At 40.3% G+C, this 13,943-nt stretch overlaps 1 protein-coding gene across 6 annotated transcripts in view; it reads left to right on the plus strand.

Annotated features, from left to right (window-relative positions):
- The window catches only part of ERBB4 (erb-b2 receptor tyrosine kinase 4), a 1,029,410-nt gene that overhangs the window by 731,709 nt on the left and 283,758 nt on the right, over positions 1-13,943 (plus strand). For all 6 annotated transcript variants that reach the window (XM_030580258.1, XM_030580260.1, XM_030580261.1 and 3 more), the window contains exon 6: positions 11,186-11,304. In XM_030580258.1, coding sequence (XP_030436118.1) covers positions 11,186-11,304 — 119 coding nt within the window. The remainder of the gene's footprint in view (positions 1-11,185; positions 11,305-13,943) is intronic.

Raw genomic sequence — 13,943 nt, forward strand, 5'->3', positions numbered from 1 at the left:
TCAGGATCCTCCCCCACAAAGTGGTGCACTCCCTCTGTTCTTTGATCACTCTTTTGGGAGAAGAGGAATTCTTGGCCCCTCTCTTTCTGTTGAGCTGTGCAGTTGAGCTGCCAGAAATACGTCTGTGTATTTGGGCCACTTGGCCCTTTTAAATTCCTCCTTGGCTGACTGTCTGGAAGGCCCCTCTAGATAGGAGGCAGTACCCACAGCAGCCTCTCTAGTTGCGTAGCCGTAATGGACATGGTTTATGTTGCCTGTGTGGCCCATTTCCAACTAAGGAAGCACTGCATTTCCATTCATAGAATTTCCTGCCCATAGTTAAGTTGGGGAGCACCAGGGTTTGCAACTGTGCAATGAAAGACCAGGGTAAAAGTAAAACAAAAACTCATCAAAATTTCCCCTCTACTGAGGAGATGGGGTTCATCTAGTGGAGGGGAAACCAGAGTTAGTGCCGTTAACTCAGGAATTGTACTTACTGTTCAGTGATGGTGTAGGACTTTTTCACTGACCCTTCCCAAACTACAGAGTCCACATGGCAGTAAGCAAAGGGTAGGGGAAAATAGAGCTGAGGCAGCACATCTGCTGAATCTCCCATCACACCTGGACCAGCCAATCTATCAAACTGGCCCATGGGTCAGTACTTCTGTGAGAGGGTCTCAAAGAAAGTCAACTTTCGTAGTCTTAACAAATACAACCAGTCATTTGTAATGTGATTTTTTAATATAATTTCCAAGTCAATTGATTTTACAATGCTGTGATTATTAGTCTAGCTTCCTGAGGCCACGGTAAATAGATTGCTTCACTGTATAATTCAGTTGATTATGTCAATCATGTTAATTTTCTATCTGCAGCTAGTTTCAGCCAAATCTTTGAGTTTTATAAAAAAAAATGTTAAATTGTTATGGCAAGAGCATAAGGAATTTTTTTTAACAGCATTGCTATAGTTAAAGGTTATAATGTGTTATCATATGCTCCTCTTTTTCCCAGTTTTAATATTTTAAATTGCATCAGCCTGAAGTTTGGCTCCCAAACTCTCAGCTGTAATGCAATTTGCTTTTTTTTTTGTTTAATACAAAATAGTAGTAAATCCTTAGAGCTTCAAAAAAAATATTTCTGAGAACTACTTAGATCTGCTTTCCAAGGCTTTTCAATCCAGTCTCAACAATAAAACTGGGCTATTTTTTTTAAAGTATAATTTTACATAATGCAGATCCAATTAAAAATGGACGCTGAGTTGGAGAGCCATCCCGTGGTCCAGCAATAAGAGACTGATTTCCATTACTTTCTAAAAGGCACTATTTCCTAATGCTGGCTTCCTGCTGCTCTCTGTGTCTCTCACTCTCTTTCTCTTGAGTTAGTTCATTGGCGCCACTAATAATTCCTTATGTTCTGTAGCTTGTGACTTTTAAAAATAACAACTTGGGATTTTCAGTGCATGTAGACAGAATCACTTTATGTAGCACTAGTGCTAACCCCAAGTGTTCAAAAATCACAAGTCAATCTACAAACATTTATGAGACAGTTCTTTGTTTTTTTTGTTAAATAATAAATTTTAGGTTCTTTTTATTTTCCTTCTGGTTTGAGGGCCTTCTAGGGGCCAACGTTTTCAAGTTTTTTCTCTGTAACCCTGAGGGCTAGAATTGAACTTAATAGCAGAATGTCCATTTTTTTTTTCATCGCCTTGCTTTAAAAAAGAATAATCACCAAATCTTGCAAAATTGATGGTAACATTATGAGTTAGCAATGCTGATATGGGTAGAGTTTATCATGATGGATTGACAAGAACAAGCAGATGTGAATAAGTGGAAATGAACAGTGTTAAGACTACAGGCTAACATTTTTAAAAATGCAAAGTGACTTAGGACCTTACATCTCATTTTCAAAAGTGATTTAGGCACTTAGGACCAGATTTTCCAAGGTATTTAGATACCTTATGGTATTGTCAAAAAGCCTAAGCAGTTCAGGCACCTTAGGTGCTTTTGAAAATTCCATTAGGTGCCTAAATAACTTGGAAAATCCAGTCCTTAGAGGTTAAATCTTGTTCACTTTCAATGAGACTTAAGATCCTAAATGTCTAAGGGCCAGATTTTTAAAGATAGTTAGGTCTAAAGATGCAGATAGTCTAAAGATGCAGATAGGCACCGAGTTAGATTTTGAAAAGAGGCTTAACTTGTATTGAAATCAATAGACTGTAGGTGCTTAGGCACTTTTGAAATACCCACTAGGTGTCTATTTGCATTTTAGATGTCCTTATAGTTTTAAAAATCTGGCCCTAATTCACTTTTGAAAATGGGACTTTAGGCTCCTAAGTTAATTAGGTGCTTTTGAAAATTTTACCCACAAGGCTTTGTTAAAAACATTTAGAGAAGAAGTAGTTGACCGAAATGAAATGAGGAAAAAAGATTTAAACTTTTTTCTGGGATAAACTAGGGTACAATTTTGATTATTTAAAAAAAATGAAAAATAAAATTTAAATGCATAATGGTTATATACTTACAGTTTCCCCCTGACAGTTTTGCAAAGAAGCCAGTGGTTTGGTGGTAGCTGAATGCTTGCATAATAATGGGGTTAAGAAAAGTATTGAGAAGGAGCTAAAACCATTTATTCTGTATCCCCCCCCTTACCGTGCTTTTTAAACTTTAAATTCCGCTCAGTAATTTGTAAACACACTCTCTCTGTGCCCAGACAATCTCACTTCCTGGGGGTGGGGAAAGGGGTTCTCTAGGGAACTCGGAGCCAAGCAGCAGCTGGGTAAGTAGAATCTAGCAACACCTACCTCTTTTTGGAGGCAATGAGGCAGCAGCAGCAGCAGTACAGTGACATTGCTGTAAACCTCACTTCCTGGATTAGCCTCAGTGTTGTGCAGGCTTGTGTTAAAGTTCTATTGATTTTTCTTTAGTTTTCTTTTTTATTTTGCTTTGTTTTTGAATGTAGATATCCCAGAATACATGATTCTCCTTGCTGGTCTGGCTGGTTTGTTCCTCATTCACTTTAATTTTTCTACATGTTTCGGGAATGAAAAATGACAACACAAACCCCACGAGATATTGATCACTCATAATTATGGATGGATACAAACTTTGGATCAGGATTTTGAACATTGTCATCCAGTGAGTGTCACTGTTTACATTTCAGGTTCTGTTCAGAGTATTATGATGGAGAACTTTCACAGCCTTTAAATTCAAACCTAGCTCTAGATACAGAGCTCCCTTAAATTCTTGCAGTTCTCTGAGTGGCTCTCCATATTGCCATTTATGGGTACTGCGCCACCTTGTGGTGTCTCACAGTAAAAACATCTTCTGGCAGGGTCAGTTAGTGCACTGCCGCACTCCTCATGCCCGTCCCTCAGCATCACAGTGCACTGAGAGCAAGGCTATGCAGGGGGTAGTGCTCCTTCCCACCAACTTCCCCTGCCAGCCTGGATGGATATGAACTGCTCCGGTGTCTTCAGAGTCACAGTGTCTTACTGCTAGAAATAGTCTGTGTTAGCTCGTTTTGATTGGTTAGTGAATTAGGCTTTCTGTGGGGTCCAGGTGATAGCAGAACTGAAGAAACAGAAGCAGCCAGGATTCAAGAAGTGGGCTTCCTGCCCAGCTGTCTGCCCAGCATCCGATGAACATGCAGTGCCTCAAGTGCCTGGGAGAAGGAGACTTGCCTTCTGGGTGTTGGATTTGCTGAATCTTTAATCCCAGAACACGCCAGGATAGAAAGATTCGCTTGCAACTCCTTTTCCTAAAGGAAGCCCTTGAGGCTAGATCTTTTGGACCTGATCAAGACTCAGATCCTAGGTCAAACAGAGCAGTCTCTGTTCCTCTGGCTACCAGTAGCTCCAAGCAACTGGAGGTCTTCAAGTCCTGATGGGGTCTGACTTGGTGCCTGCAGCTCCCTCAGTCAAGCCTCTAAGGCTACAGATGTCCAAACTGAGGGCCATGTGGTCGGCTCCATTGGCCCCTGTTCTGTAAGAGAGGTTGAAAGAGTTTGGCCACTCTCACTGTTGCCATATCTTGTGCTTCCCAACTAAGCGACCCCAATGAAAACCTTGCATCTGTGGGACCAGGGCTGGTTCTGACTTCCACTTCCGCGTCCAGGAAGATGGAATTGCTCAATGTGTCAGAAACTGGGTCATCGGTGCCTCTGGTTCTGTCTGTTGTGGAAAAAGAGGCTGGGAGACCAAAAAACAGCCATGTCGGGCAGTGTTAGCAGTGCCAATTCCCATGCATCAGAACTGTTGGATTCATCAGATGCTGACAAGACTGCTATGGTTACCTGGCAGAGAGCCGTTCCATCTTTCATAGCCAGGCATAATGGAGTGGTATGGAATGTTGAATCTGATGTCATTTTCGGATCTGCTGTCAGTTCTTCGATTGGTTCTGATTATATCCTCATTTCCAGAAAACTCTGTCACCATGATATCCCAGGTTCACCTGCCGGCTCTGTTTGCTTCACCGATTCTGAGTGGGAAATCACAGGGGCTCCAAAAGGAGACATATTTCCCGAGTTCCGAGGTCATCTTCCCCATCTGCTGTTAAAAGGAGGTGGCCAGAAGACACTGTCGGTCTTCCCTAGAATCACCCTTTGCTTCCTTTACCTTGGACCTCTGCAGGGTCTCTCCAAGGAGCCAGATGTCTATTTTTCCCTTTGGATCCACTATTATCACCATTACATTCCATATTGGATCCAGACTCAAATCCTTACCAGGAGGAAGATAGAGGATGAATACACAGACCAGTGGCTCACTTCATACTACTCTGTGGTCCTCTTCCTCCTTTCCAAACCCTAATTGTTGAGGAGACTGGCAATCTGGGACCTATAGCCTTACTGGAAGCCATCTCATTAGTTTAATTACTGTCCGAGTGGATGGAGAGGTAATGTTTCATCTGTTAAGTATTTAGCAGTCCAGAAATCTTGAATTCCACTCCTCTGAATCTGTTGACATTACAGACAGTGATGCCTTAAACACTGTTTGAAGAAGAGGACAAGGAGGTACCTTCTGTCTTCAGCAGGAGCATTTGAAAATGGACTATAAGCAGGGGGTTGGACTAGATTACCTCCTGAGGTCCCTTCCAACCCTGATATTCTGTTATTCTGTGATAAACCTGATTTATCACTGGATGAACACGTGGGGATGTCTTTGTCCTCCTCTCCTTCCGAGGACACTATGGAATTCCATAACTTTGTGAATATTATAGTGTCCACTTAAAATCTTCCTGCATTGCCTGCAGAAGAGACTTGTCACCTGGTGTGTGATATTCTCGCGGCTACTTCAACTAGTAAAATATCTGTACCCACTACGGATGGAGTGCTACAGCTGGCTAAATCCATGTGGACCACGCCTGCTTCTTGCCAAACTGTTTCTAAGAAAGCTGACAAGCTGTCTCAGATGCCCTCTGAGGGGCTTTCCTATTTTCACAGGCACCCTGTCCCTAAGGTAGCTGCTTCCAGTAACACAGCAAGATCTGGACTATCATATCTCACCCCAGCCAATAAAGAGGGGGAAAGGATTGATTTGTTAGAGAGAAAGATATTCTCTTAATCATCCTTCTCTATGGGTGGCTAATTATCAGGCGGTCATTGCCTATTACCAATTACATCTCTAGGAAAGTATGACATTGTTTTTACCGGACTTGCCTGATAACAGAAGAAGGTTGGTGAGAAGCATTTTAATGTGGGTCCAGGATGTAGCCAATCATACACCCAGCACCTCGTTTCATGCTTCAGACTCTGCTGCCAGAGCACTTGTGTCTGCTTTGACTATTAGGTGGCACATATGGCTTCATATCTCCTGCCTAGTTATGGCCTCTAGAATTAAGCTGGAGGATCTTCCTTTTGAAGGCAGGGGTTCTTTTAATTGAGAAGAGGGGCGAATTGCTGGAACAACTGAAGAACCTAAGATTGACAGCTCGCTCTCTGGGTTTGATTCCATCTGCTAAAGGAATCTTATCCTTTGGTGACTCAGCAATGCCAGTATCCTCCCAGGGATACTGTAGGAAAAGACTGTTGAAGCCACGATCTGAATCTAAACAAACTGCTTCCTCATTAGCGTCATGGTCACAGCATAACAAGCATCAGTTTTGAAGGGACAATCAGGAGCTGAGAACCAGTCAGATGAGACCAATGTACCTTTTCCTTTGGAGACAGGCTAGTCGACTTCAGCAACAAATGGAGGCAAATTACAGTGGTGCAATAGGTTCTAGAGATTGTAGAAAGAGGCTATGCTGTACAACTAAGAATTTTGCCTCTTCCCAACTCCCCTATCCCCTTCTTCAGGGACTCTTCTCCTGAAGTGATGTTTTTCACAGAAGTGAAAAAAATACTTCTGATAGGAGCAGTTGAAAAGGTTCCTGAATAGCTGAGGGGACAGGAATTTTATTCCCTGGTGCAGAAGAAGGATTGGTTTTTGGTTTTGTTTTGTTTGGTTGGTTGGTTTTTGGCTGACACTGGATTTAAAGGATTTAAATGAATACATTTGGAAGTTTTGATTCCACATGTTGGATTCTGGCCACCATAATCCCTTTGCTGTTGGTCATAGATTGGTTCGCAACTCTCAATGCAGAAGACATATTTCTATTCTGAAAAATCATTGCAAGTACGTTCGATTTGTGATGGGCAATCACCACTTCCTGTTCAGGGTCTTCCATTTGGCCTTTCAGGAGCACCTAGACTTTTTACAAAATGTCTCTTTGTGGTAGCAGCTTATCTGAGGAATGGGTGTATTTTTGTTCACCCCTATTCAGATGACTGGCTACCAAAGTTGTCCTTACGTGAGGATCCATTAAACCATATGGTCTTCACCACCAATCTCTTTTCAGACCTCAAGCTCTTTCTCAGCCACCCAAAGTCAATCCTCTGCCCTTCACAAAAGATCCCTTTTCTAGGAGCCATACTGGAGGCTATGGAAGGCAGAGCTTTTCTGCTAGAGGGTGCTGGATTCAGCCAGGCGATGCTTCAATCTCTAGTCAACGAGGACTCTGTTCCCACCTCCAGATTAGTTGCAGCACTGCTTATCAGACTGTCCCATCAGTGGGAATATCAGAGCCAGTAGAAGCAGAAATGAAGGTTTCTTACCTGAAACCGGAGTTCTTCGAGATAGTTCTGCATAGTCACCCTTCCCACCCACCTTCCCCTCTCTGTCTGAGTCCTTGTTGTTCTCTGTCTCTGGCTTTGTGGTGGAAGGAAATGAGGTGATAACGGCACTCAGACCCCTTTTTGGCCCTGCCCTCTGTAGATCTTGATGCTGAGGGGAGGGGTTGGAATAGGAGGAATGGGAGCACTATAGTTTACACTGCTAGAAGAGGTTTTTACTGTAAGGCACAGCTTGGTGGTGCAGTACCCATTAATGTGAATATGCAGAGCCATCTCAAAACACTCCGATTATAGGAAGGTAACCTTCATGTATTTAAAACTGGGCATTGATTTGAACCAAACCTAACCATACGGCAAAATTTGTGGCTGTACTAACTCTTTCACTTAAAAAAAAAGGTTGATAGTATAGTAGTAACACTTTTTATGACTATGAATTTCTGAGACTTTTCTGAAGCTATAATCTGAAATTAATCAAATGTCTTTATTCCAGAAATTAGGTTGTAAATTTCATAAAATCATGGTTTCTCTCTAGTTTTTGGGTACTGCTTTATATCAGCCAGCTCAAATATCTAGCAAAAATAGCTTTTCATTGAAAAATTCTGGCATTTCTGCTTCTAACCCTAGCTCAAAACTAGAAACTGGAGAGCCATAAAGAAATGAAGAGGGGGAAAAAATTAACCATTCATTATAGAACTTACAAAATGATTTAGTAAGATCTGAAAGGGTTAAGCACACAGTGTTTCTCCCATTCCTACCTATAACACCTTGGATTGTTTATTACAATCATTCCTTGTTATTTTACATCAACCACATGTGTGCTATGTGCTTTAAACAGAGCACTAAGAATCACATTTGTAGTGAAATTTTTGTTAAAATGAGTTAGAAGGTACCCAAAGTCCCATGGGAGTTAACATTGTACCGAACTTTCAGACTACTGTAAAATAGATAGGCTTTCATTAGAAACTTACTTGAACTGATGAGTTTTATTTATCTGTATATACCGATTAATAAATATATTGAATAATGAAATGGTACTGAAAAACAGACACAGTCCAATATGAGGAAATTCTCAGCTGTTTTAAATCAGCGTACTTCCATTGACTTAAATACACCTGCTGAGGATCAGGCCCTATCAGTTAATGTTGCTATGGTGGTTATGTACTGCAGATCACCAGTTGTTCTTGGATATATTTATTGATTTTCATATCTGTTTTGAGGTTTCATTGATATATGTTTATTTAAAGTAATTTAAATAAGCTCTGTCTGTTCTTCCCACTAGTAAGTTGACAGTAAGTGGATTTGCTTTACAGAAATCTTCCATTTGTGCTGCACTTCAGTTTGCATAAGTCACAAAGAAAATATTTTCTATCTATGAGCTTGTTTTAGTTATCAAAATGGATAAAATTATTCTGAGTGTGTTACTTTTCTCCTTTAGATCTTAAATGATGATTGCTCCTTACCTTCTCTTTGCTTATTTACACTTTTATTCCACACATAAATGTAATGTCTTTAAATAGTTTTTTGCATTATCTAAAGGTCTAATAGATAGCCAGGGGACTTGACATTGAAAAATGGGTTCATTTACACTATAAACATACTGTATTTTCTTAAATATAGTTTTTAAGTATGAGAAATCAGCAAATACGTCTAGCGGAGAAAGTTGGTAGCAGGTTTTGGGTGTTGTTTTTTTTTTTTTGGAACACTTGAAAAATATTTTCCATACAGAAGTAATGATCTACTTTTGAACAAAGTGGTCAATTAAGGTTAATTATAGGAATGTAGCATCATTACTCCTCTGCCAAAGACAGCTTGAACCAAAATGTGCAGACGTTCCACGTCCAGTGGTCTATAGAGTTCCCTGTAAACTGTTGACTTCTCCCATTTTTTCCCATTAAACAAAGTCCCTGTGCACTATAGTCTACAGGCAGACTGTGGTGTTCTGTGATCCTGTCATAGTACAAGCCAAATGAGATTTAATTGGCTTCATATGTGAGTGTGGGTTGATTAGCATTTATTTGTACCACACTGGCACTTAGAAGGCTCAACCAATTTAGAAGGTATCAGAGGGGTAGCCATGTTAGTCTGGATCTGTAAAAAGCAACAAAGAGTCCTGTGGCACCTTATAAACTAACAGACGTATTGGAGCATGAGCTTTCGTGGGTGAATACCCGCTTCGTCAGATGTATCAGGTGCCACGAGACTCTTTGTTGCTTTTAACCAGTTTAGAGACTCTATTGCACTGTATCAACATATGGCAAGAGACTGTGGCACCAGAGAGCTTGCAGTATAAAGAGACAAGGTAGCCAAAAGTTGTGAAGGGAAACAGAGGTAAAGCGATTTGCCCAAGGTGAGTGTTAGAACTGGGATTTGCCCAAGGTGAGTGTTAGCCAGGTTTCCTGACTCTCAATCTAGTGCCCTGGCCACTACTACACTGCCTCTTGTTATCCTGTAAGACACCTATTTGTTTCAGGAAGTGGTGCCAGTGATTTAAGAGGTAGCACTTTTTAACTTGGTCAGTACTGAAACAGTGCCCCATCATGTCGTGAGGGAGCTCAGCGCTGCTGCAGGTGAATTAAAACTCAAGTATTTTGAGTGAGACTCAAAACTCTGGTCCTAGTCACATATCGTCATTCTTAAGCCACAGACTGTTGTTTGTCAGAGCAGTAGTGTTCATCCCCATATGTTGGGCAAATTCGAGTTTGGTTACTAAATTCTGCCCACCTGAATTCCATCTGCTATTTCAGTCAGAAACACCATTTCTCACTTTCTGTCCGTTGCATAGCAGGGCTGCATTTCATCCAGAGGCAGCTGGCTTTGATTAAGTGTGTAGTCTATATACCGGATCAATTATATAGTGCTTTGGGATCCTTCAGTATGAGAAGCAGGGCTGTAAAGAGAAGATCAGTATGAGTTTGTAGAGAAACAATGTGTATGTTTCATCTTACAGAAAATAAAACCGAGCCCTCGGTGAACTTTTCTGATTTCTTACTGAGAACTCCAAAAACCATCTTTTACAGCCTTTTAATACAATGAATACAATGAGGGATTCATGTTTCAATTAGACAGAGGTCAGTAGGTTTCAATCTAACTATTACATTGAAGAGCACTGTCTGGTTGCTGACTTACTGACTTTGAATCACCAGGAATTTAGGGAATTGTATCTTTTTTGATAAGTATCAACTTCTTGCATGTTTTATGAGTGTGGACCAATAGTTCTTTCACTGGGAGAAGACGACTTGGTACTTAACAGGATAAAATGTAGAGGATTTGATTTTGATGTATTTTTTTTGGTAACGTGGAAGACTTTGGGCTAAATCCTAGTGCCACTGAAGTCAGTTAGGAAAGGAAATGTCCCCTGGTTAATGCAGCTTTTACGCGCCACAATTGCTTATGCTTTAAAGAACACGGTGATACGTAAGTACTGAGAAACAGAAGATTCTCAGTTGGTTCCTAACACGTGAGATCAAATTTAACCCTGGCATAGATGAGGGTAATGCCATTAAAGGCGTACAAAAGGGCTGAATGTAGTCCTTTTGGTCTGAAATTTGGGCTAGAGTGTAGCATTTCGGAAAACATGTAGAAGCCTGCAGTGTGATATGTTACAGTACGTGACCTATATGCTGCTCTGATAGGCCCATTCAGCAGCATTGGCTACATGGGTGCTAGTTGAGGACAAAATGTGGCCCTATGATTTTGCTCAACTAACTCTTGAGTGTCTGTGTATTGTTACATACTCCTGTCATTCTTTACGGAAAACTATATTAAAACCGATTCACATCACAATAGGCTTTTTCCCAGCCAGCCATCAACCTTTGCTAACTCCCTGAAAATGAGAGTTTCAGGATTTGCACTGACTTCCCAGGGTTAAGAGAACAAATCCTCGTAAATCCAGACATATCTGTCCTACCACTTGGGCATTTTCATGTTCCTTTGTAGATGGGATATTACACAGCTTGAGTGACCCCTGGCCTAGAGGTTATTATAGAGAATCAGATGTTCTCTTCTTAATACTCCATTGTCTTTGTTGATTTGTTTTTTTTTTAATATCCCTGTGCAGTTTAAACAGCTCTCTCTTGACAGCTGATTCCTCTGTCCTTTCCAGTGACAAAGACAGTGTGTGCAGAGCAATGTGATGGACGTTGCTACGGGCCGTACGTCAGTGACTGCTGCCATCGGGAATGCGCTGGAGGCTGTTCCGGACCTAAAGACACTGATTGCTTTGTATGTTTGGGAGTTACCTAATTTCTCTCATCCCACCGGCCACAGTGCAAGTGCTTGTGCTTTAATCCATGAAATTCATGATTTTTTGTCACCTTTAATTGAATTGCCTCTGCGTTTCAAGCTTTCAGCTGCACATTTTATCATTTCATATTTTTCCTATTACATTTGCATTACTTATTAGCTTATATTACTCATTAAAAGATTTATGAGATTTACAAATACAGATTTATATGCTAATCTATGTGATTTTTATCTTTCATTTTTCTAAAATTAGCTTTTATAGATGGTGGGGAATTTTTATAGGCATTTATCATTACATTTTGCGCTGAAGGGTTTATATATATATATACATACACGCACACATTTGTAATGTATTTTGCATTGCATATTTTTTGTCTGAAGTTTGAGAATACAATTTGGCTTCCTAGTTAAAGATGGGGTTTTTTTATGCTTCCCAGGCTGTATTTAAACAAATTCACCTATTCAACTGGGGTGTGCGTCTTAGAAGAAAGAGAAGAACAAATGTTTCTAAGTCACTAAAATCCAAATGCTCACAATACATCCTTTCAAAAAGAAAAAGGTTTAAAACTGAATCAGGAGCTTAATTTTCTCAAACAGACATTCTCAATATGACCAAATTCTTTCCAGATGCAGTCAATTAGTTGTGTAACTCAGAAAGCAGCCTTTGCTCCTATTACCGTGGAAAGAAATTCATGTACCTTCATCCCACTACCTCACAAAGATACACAGTCTGTTAATATCTTCATTGGAAGCTGGGTGCACACCTAAATTTGCCCTAGTAATTTCAGGTTAGGTTCTGAACTAACCTATGCTAATATACCAGCACGGAAGGTGATGGTTTCAGAGGAAATGGAAGCCAAACTCTTAGATCTTTTTGAAAATCTCTGTCAGATAGCATAAGGAAAGACCATCATGCATGGCGCAATCTGTGCTAATTTTGTATATTTTATTTTATAGCCCAATAGATAGTATTGGACTGACTAGAATGTATGTGTACATTTGCAACTCTTGGGTGGAAGCAGAACTATTCAACTAAAAAGAACAAGAGTACTTGTGGCACCTTAGAGACTAACAAATTTATTTGAGCATAAGCTTTCATGGGCTACAGCCCATTTCATTGGATGCATAGAATTGAACACACAGAAAGAAGATATTTATACATACAGAGAACATGAAAAGGTGGAAGTAGCCATGCCAACTGTAAGAGGCCAATCAACTGAGATGAGCTATCAACAGCAGGAGAAAAAAAACTTTGAAGTGATAACTATTCAACTGTGTCACAGGCCCACAAATCTTCTCCTTCAGCTCTAGTGATGAGGGCCTGTGCTTTGCAATAGACAGGGCTAGTTCTATCCCTGTCACCATGGTGACCTTCTGAGTGGCCTTGAAGTGCAGCACAGTGATAGCCATCACATTTCTGTTCCTTGTATTACAGCAGCAAGCAACTAAAGCTGCCAACTGTGACCGGGGCCCTATTTAACACAGTACTGAAAATACACATAGTGGGCATCGTTCAAAGTTTACTGAAAGTCAGTGGAAGCCCTTATGTTGACTTCAGTGGGCTTTCCATCAGACAGTCCCTGTCCCCCACAGTCTAACTAGACAAACTATGAGAGAAAGTATTATTACCCATTTTACAATTGGGAGACTTGTTAAGTAACTTGCACAAGGCCACTTCAGAAGTCTGTGACAGAGCTATGACTTGATCCCATATCTTTTGAGTCCCAGTCTGTCACTTTCACTACACACCAATCCTTCCTGAAGTCTTAGGAGGCCATGTATTTGTTACAGTACTATTTCTGTAACACCACCGTGCACAGGAGAAAATATGATTTCTATGGGCCATTGAACACTCCACGTTTTTCTGGAGCTTCTCTGTAGCAATTATGGAAATGCCTATGCTAAAAATCATGTTAGCACTTTTGTGCTGCTCCAGTATGAAAATAGAAAGGGTGCCAGGGGGATGCCAGGGCCCCTCGGTATAAATAAAAATCAAAGCCTTAGCATTCAACAGCTTTGAGAACAACTCATTTCATTCTTATCATGTGCTGAGCTAGAAGTAGTACCCTTTTGGGCTATAGTGGGGGACATGCAGAAGATGTCTTGGAGAAAATGTAGCTATTTATTTTTTAATTGAGATGTACATCTTGATCTTTCCCTTTGCATTTTGTTTTGTTTTGCTTTCATATGAATCTTGGGCACATTTAGAAACAAGTGCTGTAAGTTTTGCATATGTTAGTGAAACAATTATGAGGGTACACAAAGTTTTACAGTCATAAATTAAAACTTCCTGAGTGTTCTAGATTGGTTTTTAATAGATTCTTCCTGGAAAGTGTCATCTCTTTGAATAATGTATCGTCGGTGTGCCTCATTCTGATTATGCATTTACTAAGTCATCATCAGAGGATTGTCATGTTTGTGATGAAGTACTTGCTAAGACAACAGTGGATGTAGAAAATGTGCTGAGGAAACAAAGTAAATTAGTATTTATTAATAAACAAAAGTACAGTTCCTCATGCATTAAGAAATCCTTTGGCACATTATGGCAGTCTCTCAAAGCCTGTAATAATATCCTGTTGTAAAAATGTTTTTAATATTTGCTGGGAAAAGTTCTCCCA

This window comes from Gopherus evgoodei, chromosome 11 (assembly GCF_007399415.2).
Source record: "Gopherus evgoodei ecotype Sinaloan lineage chromosome 11, rGopEvg1_v1.p, whole genome shotgun sequence".
Classification (NCBI taxonomy): Eukaryota; Metazoa; Chordata; order Testudines; family Testudinidae; genus Gopherus; species Gopherus evgoodei.